Here is a 24,181-nt window from a genome sequence, read left to right on the forward strand (position 1 = left end):
GGGCTCCCTGGTCGGTGGGGAGTTTGCCTCTCCCTCTCCCTCTGTCCCTCTCCCCTGCTTATGCACTCTCTTTCTCTCGAATAATCTTTAAAGGAAAAAACTGTAGGACACCCAATGTCTGACTGTGAAGTGAATTGAGGTGGTGTGGAGAACCCACTCATCTGGTGACAGATGTGTTCTCTGCGTAAACAGACTTTCCTTTCAGGCTGTAAGCCCTCCAAGGCCCAGCTCCTGCCCCAGCGCTCCCCCTCCACCCCTCAAGCTTCAGCCACACCAACTGCTTTTTCCTGGGGACTGGCTCCTTCCCATTCTTCCTCCTAAAGATCTCACATTTACAGGGGCCACTTCCTTATCCCACCCCTCCCCAATTCAGTTCCCCAATACTTGACTGCTTCCTTTGAGATCGCCCCACATCCCTCAGGGCCTTCCCCTTATCGGACTCACCAGGAGATGTGCAAGGAACGGAATAAGGAAATCAAACAAGAGGTTCATTGAACATCTGAAGGACTTTCACAGGAAGGACTCATCCTGGAAGTCTCCAGAAAGGATAATTTGAACCAGAGTGAAGCTGTAAGGAGACATTTCTGCTACACCTCAGGTAAGAAACACGAAGAATGGTAGGTGTCCACCCATCCCGAGGGCAGCTGATCGGAGCTGGGTGTTTCCAGGTAGAGGCCAGATGGCGATGCTGTCGAGATGAACAATAGGGCTCCCTTTGGAAGCAGGACCAGATTACCTCCAGTCCCTTCAGGTGTGCAAGTCTGTTCTCTGGTTCTTGTGGATTCCACAGAAGTCACAGAGGCAGCAAATGCCAACTGAATTCCCTAGGAAAAGCAATACCATTTTTGCTTTTTGCACATCCACAAATAAGACAGCTCTTACCGCCAAATCTACCTCTGACAAACACCAAAAACGAAAGATGGGAAAGGTCTTCAAGGAGAGTGCAGGAAAGCCTGTGTGATGATACAAACACACAATTCAGAATAACAGCCACCACTGTTTAGATTTTATTAAAAATAAAAACTACAGAAACAAAAATTGAATGTACAACAAGAGAATGGGGACTGGCTAGTAAAAGAAAACAAACGAGCACAGCAATGGTGACAACCAGTCCTGGCTAGGCACAACTGGTACCAGGGACAAGCCTCATTCCCACCTCCCAACCCAAGCAATCCCTGGCCCCAGGGCGGGGAAGGGGCCACGTCACATGTTGTATGCTCTTCTGCCCACATTTTCTCTACTCACAGAAGCCCAGAGAAACCTGTGGGACAGAGTTCAGGAAAACACTACAAATACCTTGAACTTGCTCTTTGGCCAAAGTGTAGAAACATCCAGGACCAGAACTCACACCAAGAGGGCAACAAGTTCTCAGAATACCCTCATATGCTCGGTCATCTAAAACGGACTGCAGAACCCAAAACACAAGGGACTCCGGTCCAAGGGAAAAAGTGGAGACCAAGCTCCCATAGGCGGTGGGCTGCCAAGCACGTGACAGAGGGACACTAGCAGAGCGTGCCCACCTAAGACAACATGAAGGGCAGGGAGTGGAGCCATAGAAACAAAGGGCCTCATTCCCAGCCCTGCCTGAGCCCAGGAGGCGGTGGTGGGAGCTGAGTGGTTCAGCTGGGGGGCCCCACACACCCTCTGGGGTCCCTTAGCGGTCGGGTGTTGTACGCCTGAGAGCAGGTGGAGTCGGCCCCGGCAGGATCTCAGCGGGCTGCTGTGGATGGCCCCGAGCCTCAGAACTGCTGAAGGATCACTCTCCGTTTCAGATCATGGCTGAACCTGTTCATCCTGAAGAGCTCACTGTCATAAAAGGCAGACAGATTGTGGATGTTGATCTGACGAGCCTGAAAAGAGAAAACGTCGAGAGCCATGAAAACGAGCTCCAGCCGGTCCGCAGCAAAGCCTATGGCGCTGGTGCGATGTCTGAGGGCCATCCCTGGCGGGGCTAAACTGAGTCGGGGTCTGGAGGCAGACACAAGGCTTGAGATCTTAGCTCTGCCCACTGCCTGTAAACGCGGACAAGCTCTGTCCTCAGTTGCCGTGTGTCTATCTCCTCTGTGAGATGGGATGGCAGTAACAGGGCTCAGCACGGTCAAGTGCAACTGCACAGAACGGGGCTCGGTACATCACGAGCATCTAAGGAATCGCTCCCATCCGAGGCCTGCCTGCTTCACCGTGGAGCAAGGACTTCCCATCCCCAGAGATGCCAGACAGCTCCCCAGGAAGCAGCCCTCCCTCCCAGCTGTGCCCCTACCTTGTCCACCAAGTCCTTCTCAGGCACTTCGATAGTGTCCTGCTGGGCCCCGAAGCGGTTGCGCTGGTATGTCACCTGTTCCGCCACTAACTGCTTCAGTATGAAGAGCAGCAGCTCGTTGTTATCACGCCGGAATGAAAGGTAGCGGGCAAAAGTCTGCAGAGGACAGCCGAAGTCAAGTGACGCCCTTCCTCACCGGGACCCTCCAGGCTACCAGAGAATGACCAGTCCCCACCATGCCGCTGCACACCCCCCCCCACCCTCCGCCACCGCGACTGGCCCGAGCAGCCAGGTAGGACAGCAGAGACCAGATCCAGAGCCTCAAGATGCCCGCCACGGCAGCCACGCCCCCAGGCCCGCACCGTGGGTCCCATCCACCACCTTCCGCATGCTGCGCATGACGCTAAACTTCTGCGTGTCGATGAAGCTCTCCAGCATCACGCGGATGGCCATGCTGACGTCATCCTCAATCACGTAGTCCCGCAGGTGGATGCGTGCGTGGGCCTCTGCCATGCGGATCATGGACTCAATGTGCCGCACAGTGATGGGGATGCTGCCTGTGGCCTGGGGAAGGACAGTGTTAGGGCTACTCAGGCCGGAGACAGAGGCAAGGAAAACAGAGAAGTAGCGCTACCAGCGACTCCTACATAGGCTGCACGCTCGTGGCCTGGCGCCATCCCACCTGCACCTTCCCTCCCACCGCTCACTGTGTGCATCCCAGAGTCCGAAAGGCCTGTGACCAGTTGTGCTTGTTTCCATCTCATGTGAGTGCTGCACATATCTGTGCGACGTGTGCAGAAAAAAAGCTGTTTGTAAAAAAAAGTAAGCCAAATGCTCTCCAAGGACCTCATGAAGTTGAAAGGTAAAAAGAAAAAAAAAAAAATCAAACAAATGAACAAAAAAAAAAACAAAGAAGCTGCTGTCTTGGTTAGGTGGGTGAGACCTACCAATCCACAAGAATTCTGCAATCCAAGGGCGCCTGGGTGGCTCAGTCGGTTAAGTGGCCCACTCCTGATTTCAGCTCAGGTCATGATCTCAGGGTCATGAGATCGAGCCCCATGTCAGGGAGTCTGTATAGGGATTCACTCTCTCCCTCTGCCCCTCCCCTTGCTCACTCAAGCTCTCTCTCTCTGAAATAAACAAATAAATCTCTAAAAAAAAAAAAGGGTTCTGTATTCCAGCTGCATGCTAGCTGCTATATTAAATTTCGCTCCATGACAAAAGAATGCATAATCGGGGCACCTGGGTGGCTCAGTGTGTTGAGCCTCTGCCTTCAGCTCAGGTCATGATCTCAGGGTCCTGGGATCGAGCCCCACATCGGGCTCTCTGCTCAGCGGGGAGCCTAATTCCCTTCCTCTCTCTCTGCCTGCCTCTCTGCCTACTTGTGACCTCTGTCTGTCAAATAAATAAATAAAATCTTGTGGCGCCTGGGTGGCTCAGTGGGTTAAAGCCTCTGCCTTCAGCTCAGGTCATGATCCCAGGGTCCTGGGATCGGACCCTGCATCGGGCTTTCTGCTCAGCGGGGAGCCTGCTTCCCTTCCTCTCTCTCTGCCTGCCTGACTACTTGTGATCTGTCTGTCAAATAAATAAATAAAATATTTTTAAAAATAATAATAAAATAAACAAAATCTTTAAAAAAAAAAAAGAAGGCATACTCGTTCAGACCACCTATTTAGGTGGTGAGATTCACAAAATTAGCACAGAACTTAACCAGTGGCCAACACTCAGGAGACCTTGGCCCCATACCCAGACAGACAAACACACGTACGTCTACATTCCATCTGAAACAAAGTGGTCAAGGTATCCATGTTATCATTTTGGACAGGCATTCTAGCTCTAGTGCTTCTTCGATGAATGGACCACAAAGCAAAAGAAGCTTCTGCTGAGCTCTCCCCGCACCTTGCCCTACTCCCCTACCCCCGGCGGAGCCTTGGGTCCTCACCATGGACTCTTTCCTCAAGTCACTGTACATCTTGGCCACCTTGTCCTGGTCCATCTGGTTGAGCTTTGGGTGGACCCTCTCCTTGGCATAGATGATGTACTTCTTCAGGACCTCCTGCGGCAGGGGCTCCACACCGTACGTGTTGGGCATGGCGGGCTCCTGGGTGCCACTGCCACCCAGCCCCTCCTCCTTGTTGCTGGGGTGGTGTCTGACATGGCTGCCAACCACAAAGCGGGCCAGCATCTCATCCTAAGACAAGACAAGTGAGGGGACTTGCAGGGTGAGTCTTGTGACCCGGCGTGGAGAAAGCCGGCTCGCTGGAAGGAGTGGAAGCCGCAGGTGCCGGAGGACATTCTTGCAACGGCACCGTCTGATGCATACTACGTGCCAGGCAGCAAGGGTGCGGGGGGGGGGGGGGGGGGTCACCGCTGCACATGACAAAGCTCGAGCTTGACTCTCAGGGAGAGCAGAGGGGACAGGTGCAGTTTCCCAATAGCCACAGAGAGGATTGTGCCCAGGAGGGAGGGCCCAGGAGACCCCTCCAGCCGAGGCTGCCAGAGCGCCTCAGCCAGTCAGCAATCCAGGATGAGCTTCCGGGAAGAGCAAAGAGTATGATGACAAGCCGAGGCCCAGCAGCTGCAGGGGAGGGAAACAGGGTGGTGTGGCCAGGGTGGGAGACGTGAAGGGAACAAGGAGGAGAGACAGGCCTAGAGGAGGCCTCTCAGGGCCCAGGGGATTCTCCCCTGGTTACAATGGAAGCTGCCAGCAAGTGGAAAAAAGGCATTAATTCACCTTCTGTGTTTCAGAAGACAGGCTGGACTCCCAACTGGAGAAGACCTTAAACGGGCGTGGGAGTGGAAGCCAACATCCCGACCGCAGTACTCTGGGTCAGAGCAAGAGAAGCCAAGGACTCGGCTGTAGCAGGGATGCAGTGAGAGGCAGGTGGGAGCCCACGGTTGGGCCAGCAGGGCCCGGTGGCAGACAGTGGGCGATGCCAGAGGGGCAGCGGACATGGGCCAGTGAAGGAAAGAGAAACCAAGGCTGACTTTCGGATGAACGCCACAGTCTGAGCAGCATCCCTATCTCCGCACCTGACATGACCCAGGCCCCCACACCTTACTTAAGGTTCCTCACTGCACAAGGCCCGGGACATGGGGTGGTGTACCTGGACTGGGTCCACCGTGTCCCTCACCACACACAGGACGTCGAAGCGGGAAATGATAGGCTCTGTGAGGTCCACGTTTTCTGAGAAGGTGAGCGAGGGGTCATAGCGGCCTCCTGCAACACAAAGGCACCTGTCCATCAGGGCGCATGCTCCTTCGACCTGCTCTTCTTCTGAGCACAAAGTTCTCGCCAACCTCACGCTGCTTCAGCGACAGGAGAGGAAGACGACTTCGGGAAAGGAAGGCTCAGTGCCTGCTATCTGCCAGGCGTTCTCGACAAGACATGGAAAAAGGCTTTCCTGGAGCACTGGCCTAAAACAGCCTCGAGACTAAAGGTCTAATCAACTCCCAGCAGGAAAAGCCAAGAATAAGGTGGGCGAGGTACCAGTCTCTCTGCCCACACATGCTGGCTGGGATCAACAACCAACTCCACTCCAACTGAGACAACGCACTGGATTTTTCTCTTGTCTCCTGAGGAAAACGTCCAAAGCGGGTTCTGAGAACATGGTGCAACAAAAGACACCAAGTCTTGCTTCTGGGCGCCCCTAGCAAGAACCATGGGAGAGAGAAAGGTTTTCTGGTGTCCAGTTCCTTCCTCCGATGTCGGGACTGGCCAAGGGACGCTGCGGGCTTCTATTCCCTGAGCAGAGGCCTCCCTGTGGCAGTCCCCAAGCCCCATGGCTGTCGTGCCTGGCGTACCTATGGGGTTGGCCGCAGCGATGATAGTGCAGCGAGCCTGGAGGGAGGTGACGATGCCGGCCTTGGAGATGGAGATGCTCTGCTGCTCCATGGCCTCGTGGATGCTGGTTCTGTCCTGGTCATTCATCTACAGGAGGTTCAAATGTGTGACGCTTGGCCCCAACCGCCGCCCCACTAACCTTGTTCCCTACTCAGGACTAAGCCAACACATCCCGATGCCTAAGGACCCACCTTGTCGAATTCATCAATGAGACACACCCCTCGGTCAGCCAGAACCAGGGCTCCCGCCTCCAACGTCCATTCCCTGCTGACGGGGTGCCGCTGGACATACGCCGTGAGGCCCACGGCCGAAGCCCCCTGCCCAGTGGTGAAGATGGCTCGGCTAGAAACTTTCTCAATGTATTTCAGGAACTGAGACTTGGCTGTGCCGGGATCTCCACACAAGAGCACATTGATGTCGCCTCGCACCTTGTGCTTACCCCCTGGAGAAGGCAAGGACGGAGGTGGGGGTGAGAGGGAGGGCGGGGCGCAAGACATAGCCGGGTTATCCCTAATTGCTCAGGCTGCTTATGCTGAGGGCAAAACATACTCTTCTAGAAAGGGATACAAGGCCCTAGGACGAGCAATCCCACTGCTGAGAACCAAACCCAGAGTGATGGGGGCACAGGGCCGCGAGCATAAAGATGCCCCTAGTAAAGACTGATCTCCAGCAAGACGAACAGCTATGTATTTGTGCTATGGGGACCTTGATACGGTTGCTTAGGAGAATGAATCTGCTCAGTGTGTACCAATGCAGAAAGGACGCCCCCCACATGCTAATGAGCAGGGAGAGGTAAGCTGCGTACTTTACACAGTCACAGGAAACACTGTGCTTATAAGCAGAAACATATGCACACCATGGAACTGTGTCATTGTCTAAGTACACGTGTAAGTCTTTGTGAACGGCCATACAAAGGTCCATGAGTGACCCGCCAGGAGGGGACTGGACTAGAAACGGTGGTCAGCGGGGACCTCCACCTTTCTGTGACTTCTAACAATTTAAGAAGAGGGTGTAATTACCTCTACATACTAACGTATTATTTTTATAGCTAAAACAGCCCAAGGTGCCACAGCCATGGGCTACGCTCTCCCTACAACGACTGAGCCACACGTGGTCTGGCCATCTGCTAACTTGTACTTTCTCCCCAGGCACCCGGTGTCCTGTCTTGTCTGATAGCCTGCAACATAGAGGAAAGGGGGGGGTGGCGCCCAATGCCGCTCACCTGGATTTTTGGGCTCCCCTCCAAACAGAGCCAGTGCCAGGCCTCTCTTGATGTCTTCGTGCCCATAGATGGAAGGAGCAATACTGGCAAAGATCTGCAAGGGAGGAAGAGCCAGTGAGAAGAGGCACCTCTGCTCTGAGTCTGGGCCAACCCCCCCCAACACACACACACATGGTATGTTCCCCCACCTGCTCCAATCTTAGCGAACAGGGATGTCTCCAGCCCCAGAGTGTGCACACCACAGCTGCCACAGTCCCACTAGGCCCCAGCACTAAGCCCTGTCCTCTGACCTTGGGCCAGGTCATGAGTTGGCTCTTCCTGAGAATCACAGAACTTCACAGTCTGACAGAACCTCAGGTGGACCCCCTTTTTGGTCATATGTCAGAAAGGACTACCCAAAGGTAGCAGAAAGAAGACCCAGGCCCGCAAAACGGTGCAATGGTGGCTTTGACAACACAGATGCAGCAAGACCCCTCCCCCGGGCTCTGTGGCTGCCCGAGCCTCGGTCTCCTCAGATGGAAGACAGGTATCACAAGCCAATTCAGAGGACTGGGTGGGCCCCAAGTGAGAGGTTTATACAAGCGCCTGGCTCCCGGCTATGCTGTGGTAGCCAAACGTGATAAATATAGAACATTCAGGCAATGGGCCCATCGGGAAGTCATCATTTCAACTGGTAAGTCACGGAGACATCTACTTGTGCCTGAGAGAAGAAGACAGGGCAGGGAAGAGGAAAAAAGAGAGAATCTCAAAATCTGCGTGATTTTTAAAGACAGAACCAGCAAAGACAAAGAAATGTCCTGCCAGTAGGAAGCAGCTTCCGTCTCCACCTGCACGCTTTTACTGTTCTCGACCTTTCTGCCACCTGCATGGAGGGGCTCCACAGAAGCACAGCGTGCACCTCCTTTCCTCCTTACAGGTCACGCCGAGGTGGCTTATAATGCAGCAGGCCCCGGGGGAAAGGGAGCCTGGAAGCAGGAAAGTCAGTGCTGAAAATCAAGAGGGGGCCAGCCCACCCCCACACTGTGTTGGATCTGGATGTCCCACCTGCCCAGCAGGCAGAGGGAAGAACTGCTTCCTCAGGGCTCCCTGGAAGCATAAAGGTAGGTGGGAGACATCCAGTCCTTAGAGCTGGAGTCAGGGCTCAGCAGTTTATCCTGCGGATGGCCACTGGGCGCTGCTGCCGGTGACGGGGCGGGGGGGGGGGAGTGACCAGCAGGTCCTTCTGGAAAGAGGATCTGCCAGTACCACTGGTACTGAGCCAGACATGCCTGCTGTTGTTACTTTATATAATAAGTCAGGGGGGGAAGTCAGTTTCCACATGGACACTTTGGCTGGTTCTTTTCTTGGCCCTAACGACTCCTACAAAACCCAGCCCGAGGGGAGGTGGGACTGCATTAGGTGATGCCTGGGGACCCGGGCCTGATGCTGTAGAGACCGGCCTCTCTAAACACTGTTTCCCATGGAAAGAAAATTCTACTTCCCATGGGGCTATTAGGAGAAATGGCCAATCCCAGGTCTGGGGCAGCAAATGGGCAAAAAGAACCTGCAGTGTGTTATATAAAATAAAGAAGAAAGCTATGAGAGACCCAGGGTCACACCAATAGGACTCAGGATGATGGGCTTCACGCTTGGCAACTAACCAGGCATCACCTGGATGGTCACTGTAACGTCAAAGCCTCGATGACATTGAAGTCTGCTCATCTGTGATGACACTCAGTGGTCACCTCAGGAGGAGAACCATTCGTGATTTTGAAAATTGGTCATCTGTGATGACACTCAGTGGTCACCTCAGGAGGAGAACCATTCGTGATTTTGAAAATTGGTCAGTGAAGGGAAGATCAAGCACGATCCTACTTTTTCTATAAGACCTCTACCTGAGCACAGTCCAGTAGTTAATAAAGAGAAGTTTCTTTACGTAGAAGCATTTCAGGAAATAAATGAAGGAGGATTTGGAGTTAGAAGACTGTCATTTCATAAGCCCTAATGAATGAGCGGGTTTGGCCAAGGATTGTCAGCGGCCGCTAAAATCACAGGGAAACAAGGAGATGTGAGGTGCCGTGTGGGAATACAGACCGCTGGCCCATCTCGCCACAGACCCCACCCAAAGAGAAATCAGCCTGGAGACTGATTAAGTGTGTGCATCGCGGTGACAATTCATAGAAAAAAAGGAAGCCCAGGAACATGTTCGACAAAGACCTCATCAGCACCATCCACACCGGAAATCTCAATGGGACAAACAACCTATGTTCTTCCACAAAAAAAGAGGAGAGGGAGAGGGGACCTGAAGACAGACTGAAGAGGCAGATCAGTTGGTCCCAATATGTGGGCCTTCCTTGGACACGGACACCACTTTTAAAAAAAGAAAGAAGTAGGATAATCAGGGAAATGTGGTCACCAACGAAATACTTGCTACCACGGAACCGCGAACATTTTTAAAGTGTGGCTGCAGTGCTGTGGTTCGGTGCAACAGGGAGGGCCCGTTAGAGATCCACAGTTGCAGGTCAGACGCCACATGGGCAACTGTCTACAGTCATTGAGGGGACTGGGCGCGAGTAGACAGGACACAGGGGTGGTCCGACTCCAGCTGCGGGTGGAGCCAGGGGTGGGACATGTGGGGTTCACTGTAACCACTCCATGAGTATGTCTGCGAGTTTCTGTAATAAGGTTTTGATGTTCAGACCAGGACTCATGCTTGGGTGGCCACAGAACTCACATACCCAAGCCCCCCACGCCCCCAACATACACACACACACATCCTTCCTGAGCTGCAGTAACAGGGAGAGGGAGCAGAGTAGTCACCAGAGCGGAGTCAGACCAGACTGCCTGGGTGGAGATCCCAGTTCAGTCATCAGCAGCTATGCTGCGTGGTGGCTTACTTATGCTGGGCCTCAGTTTATTCATCAATAAAATGGGCACCCATGACACCTCCGTTATAGGACCATTACCATGGTTACTACCTGGAAATTACGAACACGGTGTCAGGCAGATACTCTGGGCTCAGTATGCAAGCCTCTTCCATTGTACCCCTACCTGTGCTGGGAATGTCGGGAGAGACAAGACGCTACGGATGTCTCATTCTCCTGTACGACTGGTGGGTGTGCGAGGGTGCCTGTCCCTCACCTCTCCTTACCCAGACCGATTCTCAGAGCTGTTCCTATAGCAGGCACCCCTGCAAGGGTGAGGTAATGTCTCCCTTCAGGACTAAGAGCAGCAGGCCCCCTTCCTGCCTGTCATGCACCAGCTGCCCAAGCTCAGCTCCCCTCCTGCAAATCGCCCACTGCATCCAGACGGGCATCCCTAGAGTCTGGAGGACAAGGAGGCCACCACACTAAAGCTCATGCTGCCTGTCGCCAACCAGGTGGTCCGAGAGAGTAACAGGCAAAGGTACCCCCTAGGAAGAAAGGAAAAGTCAGGGGTTCCTGGGTGGCTCAGTCGGTTAAGCGTCTGCCTTTGGCTCAAGTTGTGATACCAGGGTCCCCCCATCAAAAAGGAGGAAACAAACCAAGGCTCTTGTCACACTGTCTGTTCCTACGTGACAGAGGCAGGACATGACCCCAGATTCCTCTGAATCTGAAGCCCATGCTCTTAATTCTCAGCACGCACTGCCCTATCCCTCAGAACAGCCTGCCATGAAGGGAGGCCAAGTTCCCACCTGCATAGCCACTGGGACCACAAGACAATGCACAGGAAATGTCTACTGTGCCCCAAAGCTATTTTTAATCCTCCTATGGTCCTTAACGTTTTTAACATCCACTGTCCTGGCCGGCACGCCCATCCAGTGTTTGTACCAGTAGTTTAAAAATTTTGTACTGACGTGCAATAACAGCTAGCCGCTGAGCATGCGGCAGTGCAGCATTCATGCGCACACGTCCACGTAACCCTCGTGACAGCTCTACCCAGGGGTACCGCCTACCGTCAGCTCATCCGTAGAGTACCTACACCTCACCTGATTACTGTAGAGTACCTACACCTCACCTGGTCAAACCGAGGATCAAGCCAAAAGCCAAACCCAAGGAGTCTGGCTCCAGACTGATTCTCCTTTAAAATCTAAGTGCTGGGCAGGGAGGGCACTTACCCCTTGATGATTTCTACCTGTCAGTGGCCAGGGCCCACAAAACCAAATGGACGGGAAGGCAAGCTGAGTTCATCAGGCTGCAGAGGAGGGAGCAGGGGGTGGCGAGGACAGATGGCAGGGAGCAGCATGTCCTGTCGGCAAGGGCAGCTGCCCCTCAGCTCTCCCATCAGTCATCACTGGACAGAAACAAAGACCTAGCAATGGCAGATGCTTGGATGGTCACAAACCAGGGCTTCCAGATTTTTTTGTGGCATCTCGATGCCTAGAGGATGATAACTACTTCAAAAATAAAAGCAAACCAAAAGAAAAGGAAACACAGAACCACCCACCAACCCAACAAAACCCATCAGCAAGCCGTAGGTGGCCCATAGGCCACCAAATTGCAAACCTGTGGCTTAAATAGTTCAAATGAGCCCCATCGTGACAAGACTCTCCTCCTCTCAGTTTGTGCCCAAAACTACCGAGTATAGTTGCTGTCTTTGTCCAAGTTCTTAGTAAAAATATCCACCCTAACAGTGGACTAAAGGGGTCAGTACAGATCAACCCTCCGTGGTATCACACAGCCTTCCTTCCCTGATGAGGCTTAGAAAAGTGTCCCACAGAGATCTCATCCTCTCTAGAAGGATCCCCTCTAGATCCTTCTAAAGGATTTATTTTATTTATTTGACAGAGAGTGAGAGATCACAAGTAGGCAGAGAGGCAGGCAGAGAGGCAGGCAGAGAGGCAGGCAGAGAGAGGGAGAAGCAGGCTCCCTGCTGAGCAGAGAGCCCAGTGCAGGGCTGGATCCCAGGACCCAGAGATCATGACCTGAGCCAAAGGCAGACGATTAACCCACTGAGCCACCCAGGTGCCCCAGGATCTCTGTTTAGAAGTCACCATCTCCAACCCTGATGGGATCATGGTGTAAGTGTGCAGGTGTAACTGAACTTGGAACAGTCACTACCATGACGCCGGGACACATCTGCATGGCATAGTCAGCTTCATGGACAAGGAGGCAGACAAAACAGCAGCTATCACCACACAGAAGTGTGGTAGAGCCTTGTATGTTAGGGCCGCTGGGCGCAGTTCTGAAGTCCGGGGCACAAGGCACACATAGGGCCCATCCTGTCCAAAGCCTTAAGTCAAGCACACCCCGCCTCCCACGTTCTATCTGCCACCGTTCCTGTCTCCTCAACAGAGTGGGAGAACAGTGGCTGAGAACTGAAGCAGAGGGAAAGAGGGCTCTAGAAGCACACTGCTCCTTTAGCAGCTCAGGCACACGTGCACACAACTGACGCACACCAGGTCACAGGCAGCGAGGCCCAGGTCACCAACCCTGGAGAAACTGGCTCAAATACCGGTGAGGGGTCCAAAATCATGTGCATTGTGTAAGTACTAATTTTCCTCTGGGAAGAACAGGAAGCAAAGAATCACGGGCTGTGGCTGTCTTCCCACGTTACTGATCCTATGAAAAGACTTTAGTATTGGGGATCCTAATTCACTATAAGCTCCAGGAAGGGAAGGACTGTGTCTGACTTCCACCACGATGCTAGAACGCAGCCCTATGAGGTATTCAAGGACTGAGTATGCTGGCACAACGAAGTTCTTGTCATCCCAAGGCTGGGGAAGCCCCTGGTTTTCCTGCTGAAACCCCAAATCTCGGTGGCCCAGGTGGAGGTGACAAAGGTGAGTGCACCAGATGTGGCCCCGCCCTCAAGGGAAGGATCATCAAGTCAGATGGAGCCCCTGCCGAGGCTCTGGCTCTTTAATCCCTAGCTCCCCAACCTTTGGCAAAAACAACTACAATTACAAAAACCCAAAACCCTAAAACCCCCTTGGGGTAGCATTCCTCCTGGAGAAACCACCGTCGGTAGGAGTCTGACACCAGGGGACACCCTCACGAGACAAATTATTCCTAATGCTCTGCCTGTTTCAGCTCTGAACCTGGGCTCGACCCGACCCATTGATGCCTCATCACAGCCCCATCCCGTTGAGGGGTCGGTCCCCGAAGCCAGCACTCCAGCTCCTCCCCCAAAGCACAGCTCCCCCCCACCCCAACCCCGGTCAAGGCACGGTTACTGAGCTGATGCCAGGAAGGGAAAGAATGAATGGAGCCCAGATCCTAGGACCCGGGAATGAGCACCAGGTTCTGGGGCCTCCTCTGGGAGCATGTTCTGAAGTCCGGGGCACAAGGCACACATAGGGCCTGTCCTGTCCAAAGCCTTTGGACATGGGAAGCCCGGACTTCCACCTGCCTTCTCTCCGATCTGCTGGTCCTTGGAGAGGCTGGTGATCATCTTCACGTCTTCATCTGTCAGCTCCCCCACGGCGACCTTGTTGTCCTTCTTGGCTACATGGTTGGCCAAGATGACAGTGGCAAAGACGGGGAAGCCATTGGCTGTGTTGAGGGAGCCATCGTAGTTGTTGTGGTAGATGCCAGTCAGCTCCTGAGAGGGGGAGACAACCCCAGGGGGCCAGCCCAGCGTTAGGCTCAGGGGCAGGGTCCTCTTCCCCGATACCACCATCATCTGATTTCTCAACTCCTCCCTGCCAGACGAGATGAGTAACCCAGACCAAAGCAAAACTACTCCTCCCTACATTCCAACCCAAGAGGCAAGGCTCTTCTCCTCCCAGTGACTGAAGAACTGAACTCAGCCTACTCCTCCCACGACCAGCAACCCTTTCTGCAACACAGAGGCTCACGCTGATGTCCTTAGCAACTCGGCTCCCTCCAGGCCTGCTCCTGGGCCACTTACTATCTCGTCTCCTGGCTTGCAGCTGTCCACCAGATCGGCGAGGAGGATGGCATCCTTGGAACGAGGCAGCCGGCCAGCCGCCACTTTGCCGGGACTCTCCTGAATTCGGATGCGCTGGTAGTTCTGATAGATGGTCTGCGTGGGACAAACAGAGGGTCACAGGAACCTGTCTCTGTATGGTCGACTTTGCACTCTTCTAAGCCCAGATTTGCTATGTCACCTGACCCTGGCCATGGCCCCACGAGTAAGGAGAAGAGACAGAATTCCAATCTCCATCAGTGAACCAGAAAACGGAGAGCTGAAGCCAGCAGAGGAAGAGACTGCTGTGACTGACACATGGACAGTCCCCATTCCTGCCTCTACCAATGTGGGTGCATCCTTACTGCTAGACAGTCGCGCACCTGCTTGTAGCCGAGCGCTGGTGCGTATGGATGCCACAGCCACACTGCCTGGGTTCAAACCCTAGCTCCGTGGCTTCAGCTGTGTGATCCTGGGGAAGCGATGTCCCCTCTATCTTCTTTGCAGAATGAGGATGCTAACGCTCTAAGAACAATCTCACACTGAAGGTTAAATTACGTCATACGGGGAAGCCTGGGAGGCTTAGTTAAGTGTCTGCCTTTGGTTCAGGCCACGATCTTAGGGTCCTGGGAGTGAGCCCCACATGGGGCTCCGTGCATGGCAGACAGTTCGCACCCCCGATCCCCACTCATGCATGCTCTCTCTCTCTCAAGTAAAAAAAATCTTAGAAAAAAAAAATCATGCCATACATCAAAAGCACTCAAATCAATGCCCAACAAGACAGTGAGCTCCACCAAGTGTGGCCTCTGTGGCCAAACGTTACATGGAATGTCATGCCGTGCAATTTAATGTCCCTTATTTCATTTATAGTCTAGAGAAGAGACCACATAATGCAGCAGTTAAAAGCAGATGCTCTGGATCCAAATGGCAGAGCTCTAATCCTTTGGGCCTCTTTCTAGCTGGGTGACTTCAGGGTCAATAATGCCACTAGCCTCAAAAAGTATGAGGAAAGCTGAACTATACATCACCCACCCACTAGAGGCCTTGCAAGTACTCCAGAAACTTGAGCTGTAGGTATTACTCGTGTAGAAGCAGAGCCTGAAACCCTGCTCCTGTGTCAGAGCTTTCTCAAGGAGCTGCCAGGGTAAGTAGATTCTTGAGGATGAGCAAAGCAGGCAGGTGAAGACTCCGGGCAAGGTGTGGGCTCACCCTCCCCAGGGCAAGGTGCACCTGAGCTTTTGAGCAGGTCTGTTTTCGGCTGTGGGCTGCCACAAGCAGAAACTCTCAGGTGCTTTCTGGTAAGGAGGTCCCAGCTAGGGCACTTCTCAGAGGTGCAAAGCGCTGGGAGCGTGGCAGCCAGCATTCACGACCGCAAGGCAATAAAGGGGGTCTGGACAAACCCTCCCGCCCACCGCAGGTACTGTGATGACCCCAACTCTACAGAAGAAATCATTCAAACACAAAGGCAAATGGCCCAGCAGCTTTAAGCAGGGCCTCCTGAATCCAGTGCAGCAATGTCTAAGCTAGCTATGATCTAGAGCCCCCCACTGAGAGGCAGGTACCAGAAATGCCAAGGGAAAGCCCCATGGGAGTGAGGGATGGGAAAGCAGGTGCCTTACTAAGGAGAGAGCTGAATGAGAAGTGAGCCCAGTTTTGCCAGAGCTTCCCTTTTTTTTTTTTCTTAAAAAGAAAAACCATTAACTTCGACATTTTAAGCAAAATGGCCTCGCTTTAAAATATTGGCTCGTGGGGCACCTGAATGGCTCAGTGGGTTAAGCCTCTGCCTTCGGCTCAGGTATGATCTCAGGGTCCTGGGATTGAGCCCCGCATCAGGCTCTCTGCTCAGCAGGGAGCCTGCTTCCCCCAACCCCACCTCCTCTCTGCCTACTTGTGGTTCCTCTCTCTCTGCCAAACAAGTAAAATCTTAAAACAAAACAAAACAAAAAAACAAATTAAAAAAAAATATTGGCCCGAATTCTTAAAAAAAACAGCCCACAGGCCAAACTAAGCAGGCTGGCCCGGGAGCTCTGGTTCACCTCAGGGTGTGGCCAGCACACAAGTCCACCTTGATTCCCCTGTCTGCTGAGCTCATGGGGCGGGACCAGGGTAGACAGGAAGGGCAGCCACTGGCGGGCGCGGCCTCTCACCTCCTCCATGTTGACTTCGAAGGGTCCAGCTGACTGGCACTCAGGGCAGGAGCCTGGCTTCACCTCTTGATTCTGGGACTGACAGAAGGGCCCCAGGACGAAGTTACACTTGTTGCAGTTGTACTTGACCATGCTGAGCTGGGGCAGGACACCCGTGCAGCTGGTCACCACACCACTGGTGCGGATCAGCTGGTTCAGGTGCAGCTGCCTGTGGAGACGGGAGGGACTGTCAGAGGACTGGAGGCCAAAGCCTGACCCGTGGCCTCCAGAGATCAGCGCCTGATGTGAAGTGGGTCCAGGAAAACTTGGGAGCCCGCCAGATCCACAGCACCTCAGCCGGTCCAAGCCAGAGGGCCCGGTGATGAGTGGGGGCTCCTTGGCCCTGGGGCCCCAGCTCCTGCCCGGCCCCCGGCTCACCTCAGCGAGCGCAACTCCTCTACCAGAGGCAGGTGGGAGATGCGCACGTGGATGTGGCTGGCGATACGGTCGTACTTTGGGTACATGGCCAGCACGACCTCCAGTGCAGCCTCGTCAAAGATCTGCAGCAGCTCTGCGGGAGCCTCTGGCAGGAAGTACGCCAGGACGTGCTCCCGAGCCGCCAGGTCCTCGTAGTTCACCACCAGGCTCTCGCGGTTCTCTGTAGGAGGGAAGACAGACTGAGCACAGAGCTTGGCGGGGGACACGGCAGGTGACATCCCTCTCCCTGCGCAACGAGGCAGGCCTGCCTGCTCCCTCCAATCCTTGACCTGGTGCTGGAAGCCTCAGCCCCAACTTTGAAGCCTGCCCTGCTTTAGCTGTGTGGCTCTGGCAGTAAGTGACACATCCTATGCCTCAACTTCCCAATCTGTAAAATGCAACATTGCACAACGTAGGAAGTCACACTACGTGAAACACTACATGCAGGGTGTCTCTTACAGGAGGGCCGCAAACTCAAAATGCCTAAAAGGGCCGAGGAGGAAACCCATGAATAAACCACATCAAATACGAGACAAAAAGGAGCGACGTGGACAATAGTGGAAAGATTCACAAGCTTCTTTTTAAATGTAATTCCTGTCCCACAGAAATGTGCTATTTTCTACCTGAAGTAGTAATCCAGACTTTGACATTAAACCTGCCACATTTTAAGCACGTCAAACAATGCTTCTGTGGTCCGGATGTTGTCCCTAGACAGCACCGTCCCTAGCACGGACATGCAGTGCTTTTTGTGTTTTGCCCGAGGACAGACATCTCGGGCTTCAGGTGCCACCTCCTGTCCAGCCACGGGCAAGGGGCCCAGTATTCCCTGCACTTCACATCTCGAGTCAACGTGCAGTCAAAGGCCCAAGGGAATGACCCCCCCCAGGGGAGAATACGGCAAGGCGGACTGCAGCGAGTGGAGAGGCAGCGGGGACACACAGGAGCCGCACCTTTACACATGTCGCTGATGCGCTCCTTGAAGACGTTGTGGCCATGGCCATCCACATGGGTGCGTAGGAAGTTCTTAAAGCGGTGGTGGATCTCCAGGCGTGGGCCTGCCATGCTCACCCACTCACGCACAGAATGGCCTTTGAGGTCCTCCAGGTTCTCGATGCTCTCGATCATGTCTTCATCCTCCTCGCCGTCTTCCGTGGCCCTCTCTACATGGCGTCGTTTCCGGGAGGGGCGCTCCTCGTCCTCCTCATCGCTGTCTGGGGGCCAAAGGGATACCCTCCAGTGAAATTTTCCTATCACCTTCCATCTGCCTTCCCCAGAACTCCCTTTCCAGCACCCCAAGGCTCTGGAAGCTTGGAGGTACCCTTGGAGGTACAGACGTTTGAGCCTACCATACAAGAGCCCGCGGCGCATGCGGCCCAGGCCCCGGCCGGCCTCTCGGTCACGCTGCCGCATGGCCCGCTCTGCCGCCTCCCTCTGACTGGCTGTCAGCTCCTCCACATCCTCGTCGTCCAGGGCCAGGCCCTCAGCCTCGTAGACATCCAGTTCCGGGATGGCGCGATAGTCCCTGAGGGAGCCCCAAACAGACCGTTAGTATCAAAAACAAAACAAAAGCCGCCCCAGGAACTGGGCCTGCTCCAGAAGACTCAGGAACCCCAGCCTGCCCAGGCCATAAGAGTCTCCAAGCCAGAAATATAAAAGGTTCCAAAAGGATCTTCAACAGAGACGAAGTGTGCTCTGTGCATACAATGGAGTATCACTCAGTCTTCAAAAGGAAGAAAGTCTGACTGTGGGGGAATCTTGAGGACAATGGATTCAGTGAACTAAGTCACACAAAGGATAAACACTGCAGGATTCAGTTTGGGATGTAAGGAAGTGCTGGAGATGGTTTCACAACAAGAGTGAACTCAACGCCCTCAAACTGGACACTTGAAGATGGTTAAGATGGTAAATTCTGTTATGTGTGTTTACCACCATAAAAACGGGGAGAGGGACCTCCAGACAGCTTTGAGCATCCAGTCAGAAACAGGAATTTGAGGAACCACAAAACCTTCAGGCAAAAAGGCCCTTCAAACAGCCGACCCCAACCTCCCAACAAATTCTCCCTGCACCCCCCACCCCCAAGACAATGCTGCCTCAAACCCCTTGAAGTACTGGGAAGGTTTTCTATTGACATCAGCCAAACCAGCCTCTCAGAAACGCCCGCCCACTCGATCAACCCTCTCAGCTACTCCAACACCTCTCCAAGGCCTCGTGGCCTCATTTTCCACGATGTCACTGGGCAGGTATGTGAAGGGGAATGCTGTCTGGACAAAGAACCCACTGAGAGCAAGGACGGCTTTCCTCCCCACAATTCTGGGAGGGAGACATCATTACTCCATCTGCAAGATGAGGAAAGATGAGGATGATAGGGCTTTTGCCAAGAGCCGCTCAGCAGAGCTCGGTGTCAAAATGCGGTCCAACCACAACATGCAGGCTCATTCCCTAATACCACACTACCTCCCCAAGATGATCCTCTGGAATTCTCCATTTTTTCAGGGTAAATGGTGACTGGGGGGACTGGCTATTTTTGTTTTTTTAAATAAATTCAGAATAAGTAATTCCATATTGTTGATGCCAGAAACAGATCCCATAGGAGCCAGGTAAATGTGTGGGTTGACCCATTTCTGAATTCTTAAATGTTTTCAGTTAAAAGGTATCTGTCTGACTCTTTGAGAAAATTTTAAGTCACATGAGATGTCCTCCATCCTCAGTGAAATTCTGATCGGTCCATAAAAAAATTAATAAATGGGGCACCTGGGTGGCTCAGTTGGTTAAGTGTCTGCCTTCGGCTTGGGTCATGATCCCAGGGTCCTGGGATCGAGCCCTCCATCGGGCTCCCTGTTGTGCGGGAAGCCTGCTTCTCCCTCTCCCAATCCCCCTGCTTGTGTTCCCTCTTTTGCTGTGCCTCTGTGAAATAAAATCTTAAAAAAATTAATAAATTAGGTTTTATCAAAATAAACAAAAAATTTTTGTGCCTCAAAAGACACCATTAAAAAAAAGTGAAACAAAAACATTTGCAAATCATGTATCTGGTAAAGGAACCGTACCCAGAATAAAATTTTAAAACCTCTTACAACTCGATAATTTAAAAAAAAAAAAAAATCAAGCAATCCAATCATAAAATGGCCAAAAGATCTTAACAGACATTTCTCCAAAGATATACAAATGGCCAATAAGCACATAAAAAGATGTTCCATGTCATTAACCACCAGGGAAATGGAAACCAAAACCCCCATGAGACATCACATCACACCTACTGGGACAGCTATCACCAAAACCCAAAAAATAACAGGTGTCAGCAAGAACTGGAAGAATTAGAAGCCTCATACACCACTTGTGGGGACATAAAATGGTGGATCTCTTTCAGAAAACAGTCTAGGAGTTCCTCAGAATGTGAACTACAGAGTTAAAATATGAGTCAATGATCTCATCCCTAGATGTATGCTGAAGAAAATTCAAAACGTATGTTCGTCTAACACTTTGGAGCTGATTTGTCCAAAGGCTCCCGATTCCTTCCAGAGTGTGGGGCATATGGCACATCCACAACCACCTGGGTGATGATATTTAATGCAAAGACCCGAAAGGCCCAGGGAGCCCTTGCAAGTCCCTCCGGTGGCTCACAGAGAGCACCATCGCTCCCCTACCACCACCCCGTCATGGACCGTGGGAAGGCCTGTACGGTACTCTCCTACACCCCGCGTTTGGAACGCCAGAGTCAGAGTCAAAGAAGGTCCCAAAGGAGAGTCTTCATAAGGCTGTGGGGATTCAAACAATTCTACCAGTAGTATATCTACCGAATCCTGGTTGTAAATATGGGGCAGAGCAGCAGAACTCTAACCTTGCTCCCTTGCACAGCCTACTCTATGACCTTACCACCAAGTCTCAAAACCTTTAATACGTGTTTGTATTTTTATTAATAAGTGTGAAACTATCTAACCCAGAGCCTGGTACAGATTAGGCGTAATAAATGTTTGCTGAAATGCATTGAAATCTTGATTCACCAGCCTCCACCCCCAACACTTCTTTTAAGTTGCAACTGCACAGTAACACTCAGCTGCTTGCTTCCTGTTCTTCCAAGTCAATCTCAGCATCCCTGATGTGGTCCACCACAGGAGAGACTCCTTGCATCCCCTGAGGGGCACATCTTACAGAGCTAAGGTTTACCCAGGACTATGTATGATACTGCAAGTTACTCAGGCCTATGTTGTGGTTCCTTGGACCTGTTTGTCTCCCCCTAGATCCTGCATCAAGGTGCACTCATAGGCAAGGATACGGATTCCTCTGCCTCCCCAGTACCCAAAGCAAGGTCACTGGACACACCACGGGTGCTCGGCAAAACTCTCTGAATGCTCGGCCTTGCATGCAAATACCTCTCCATGCCATCTCCGATAAGCTCCTCTCCATCTTCTTCCTCTTCATCCAGGGGTCCCTCTGTACCTAGAAGTCCCTCAGACTCATCCTCAAAGGGGGGAAGATCACGGCCAGGGCTGGAGGTCAGGGCATCTGTGCGACGGGAGCTTCGCCCGGGGCTGGAGGTGAGAGGATCACTTCGCAGCCGCCGGGCTGGGCTGGAGGCCACCGTGAAGGACTCCGATGATTCCTGCAGGAGAGGACTGAGAAGGTGAGGGCTGACTTAACATCCTTTAAGGCAGCCCTCTCCACCTGTGACCCTGTCCCCTGACACTCCAAAGCCCTCCAGCCTCAGGACTTTGCATCTCAGGTTCCCTCTGCCTGGAACGCTCTCCTGTAAGCTCTCAGAGCCAATGGCTTCCCGACATACAGGAACCAGTTCAAGTATCACTTCCTCAAATACTCCAGACACTGACATTTTCCAGTGCTTTCTCCATGACAAGTCACTAAGAACACCTTATTTGTCTGTGTACCTATTCCTCTACTCCTCCCGCCTTCCTCTCCTGTAAGCATGCCTTCCCACCCACAATATGCAAGCCACTGCGACAGGAGACAAAACACGACAGTGACCAAAGCATAAGAGATCTGGAATGTACAGGCTGGTGGAGGGGAAAGACAATAAATAAAACAAAGGGAGAAAAAAAACACTACATTAATATGTGGCCAAAGATGCGGGGCCTTATCCATCTTGTGTTACACCCAGCGCCAAGCACAGGGAGGGAGCCCCACAAGCATGTGCGGAGTGAGTAAATGATAGTGGCCGGGTCGGCCACAGAGCTCGGGTTACGGAATTCGGTGCTCCCAGCTTGGAGGGCGGGGAAGAGGAGGCATTCCCCGAATCCCCGGGGATTCGAGCGGTTTGGGGGCCCGCAAGGGAGGAGTATAGGGGAGAAATCCGCTTCAAACCAGAGCCCAGGGACCCAACTCCATCTGGAGGCCCGATCCGGACGGGGCGGAGTAGGGTGAGGGCCTAAGGACTAGAAGCGCGCAGCCCCTCGCCCCGGATCCCGGCGCGCGCCCGGCCCGCGGGCGCCCCCGACCCCCAGCTTCCGCAGACATGCCGACTCGCCGGGACCAGCCGCCGGCCCCCACCCCCGCCTGCACCTCTGTCCCGCACCGCAGGCCCGCAGCCCGCCGGGGAAACCCCGCGCGCTCACCGCCATAGCAGCAGTACCACGCTCCCCGCCGGCACTCCAGCAACAACCAGTTTTCGCGCGAAAACCGGCTCACGTGACCCTCCGGAGCCCGGGAGGCGGCTGAAGAAACACTGCGTCATGACGTCAACCTCATCTGCGTGCCCGGGGGGCGGGCCAGAGGAAGAGGCCCCGCCCACGCCTCCCAGGAGCCCCCGCCTGCCCTGCCTTGGCGCGCGAGTCGGGGAACCTCAGCGCGGCTTTGACCTCCAGCCAGTGGGTGGTGGGGACCAGCCCCGCCTGCCGCCGGCGTGACCTCGCTCGCCCTATGGCCATTTTACAGAGGAGGCAGCTGAGGCCTGTTTTCTGAGGTCTCTTGAGTCGCAGTTCTCTTTCAACTACTCCGGAAGCTTTCAGGCTGAATTCTTAGAGCACCCAAACAGCCCCAGGATTGTCGTCGGCCACAATTTGATGTCCCAGTGGGAGCTGTTTTCACCGAGGAAAGCAGAGATGCAGAGGCGTTCCAGACAGAAAGAACGTCATTTGTAAAGATGGAGAGAGCCTGGCACAGCGGGGATCTCTGAGCAAGTCTGTAGTTTGGGTTAAACAGCTTTTGATGTTAATCCCTCAGGCTGCTCCTGGGTGGTGGTGGACTGACCCAAGCTGTGAGCTGTGGCGGCTGTTCTTTCTCCAACTACACCAGCACCTCAGGCTAGGGCAGGGCCCCTGGTGAGGAAGGCGGGGCTGGATGTCCGTCAGCCCCCTGTACTTCTGTGCGAACCCAGCATCTCTGGATGGAATCCCATGTAGGTGCGCGGGAGGGATCATGAGCACTGGAAATATCCAAGAGACATTTATTTAGGAGATAGAATCTACTGGCGTTGGGTATTAAGAACAGCAAAAGGGCAGGAAGACATCCAGGAAGACACCAGGATTCTGCCTCGGGAGAGGGTGGATGATGGCACCACTTGAGATGGGGAGTGTGGGAGGGAAAGAGGAAAAGTTTGTATCCGACTGTGTTGTTTTGGGGGGAAAGAGAAGTTTGTTTCTGGCTGTGTTAAACATGGGCCCTGAGTGGAGATATTCAGGAGGCCATTCGGTGTTCAGGTCTGGGACTTGAGAGAGGGTTCAGGCTGTGGTTGTTGATCATCTGGAGAGTGGCTGGACTGTCCAGGGAGTGAGTGCAGTGAGAAGAGAAGGCCCAGAGAGTATTCCCAGACTTGGGAAACCCTGGAAGACAGGAAGCACCAACGAAGGACTCTGAGCAGGAGATGGGATACTGAGAGCTGCTGAGGAGAAGCCGGAGAAGAGATCATGGGTGGGATTGTATTAGTTATCTATTTCGGCATAGCAAATTATCCTGGAATCCAGCAACTTAAAACGATGACTGTGTATTATCTGAGTGTCTGTGGGTCCAGGATTTGGCTGTGGTTTAGCTGGGTGCCTCTGCCTCGAGGTCTCTCACAGTGCTGGTAGATGGAGGGGTGTCTGGGTGGCTCAGTTGGTTAGGTGACTGCCTTCGGCTCAGGTCATGGTCCCAGGGTCCTGGGATCGAAACCCACATCAGGCTCCCTGCTTGGCAGGGAGCTGCTTCTCCCTCTCCTGCTCTCACTGCTTGTGCGCACACTCTCTCTCTGTCAAATAAATAGTAAAAAAATTAAATCTTTGGGGATAAAAAGATGGTAGATGAGGTCAGCAGGTGACAAGCTGCCAAGAGTCATGTTTGGTAGGGCTCAGGAACCACACTGGTGGCCGCGGCGAGAGCAGGTCTGTGCTGGGTCAGTGTCGAACACCACACTGGAGTGGGTTAAGGAGGAGGGTGCTGGGAAGTAATAAGGGGTGAAGGTGGACAACTCTTTGGGAAAGCTGGGCTATGGCAGCGCA

General features: G+C 53.4%; 1 protein-coding gene across 1 annotated transcript; it reads right to left on the reverse strand.

Moving 5' to 3' along the window:
* Positions 1-1,190: 1,190 nt before the first annotated feature.
* Positions 1,191-22,428, reverse strand: MCM2 (minichromosome maintenance complex component 2). The gene is made up of 16 exons (XM_032842829.1): positions 22,322-22,428; positions 21,125-21,354; positions 18,104-18,279; positions 17,708-17,968; positions 16,719-16,938; positions 16,302-16,509; positions 14,137-14,271; positions 13,636-13,827; positions 7,327-7,420; positions 6,296-6,546; positions 6,065-6,191; positions 5,368-5,480; positions 4,203-4,451; positions 2,642-2,824; positions 2,261-2,416; positions 1,191-1,850 (listed from the first exon to the last, which is right to left on the reverse strand). Exons 1-16 carry the CDS (start codon positions 22,325-22,327, stop codon positions 1,740-1,742), a joined length of 2,712 nt encoding a protein of 903 aa, XP_032698720.1. The 5' UTR covers positions 22,328-22,428; the 3' UTR covers positions 1,191-1,739.
* Between the last annotated feature and the right edge of the window lie 1,753 nt (positions 22,429-24,181).

Source organism: Lontra canadensis, unplaced genomic scaffold (assembly GCF_010015895.1).
Source record: "Lontra canadensis isolate GAN:19392208 unplaced genomic scaffold, GSC_riverotter_1.0 scaffold133, whole genome shotgun sequence".
Lineage (NCBI taxonomy): Eukaryota > Metazoa > Chordata > Mammalia > Carnivora > Mustelidae > Lontra > Lontra canadensis.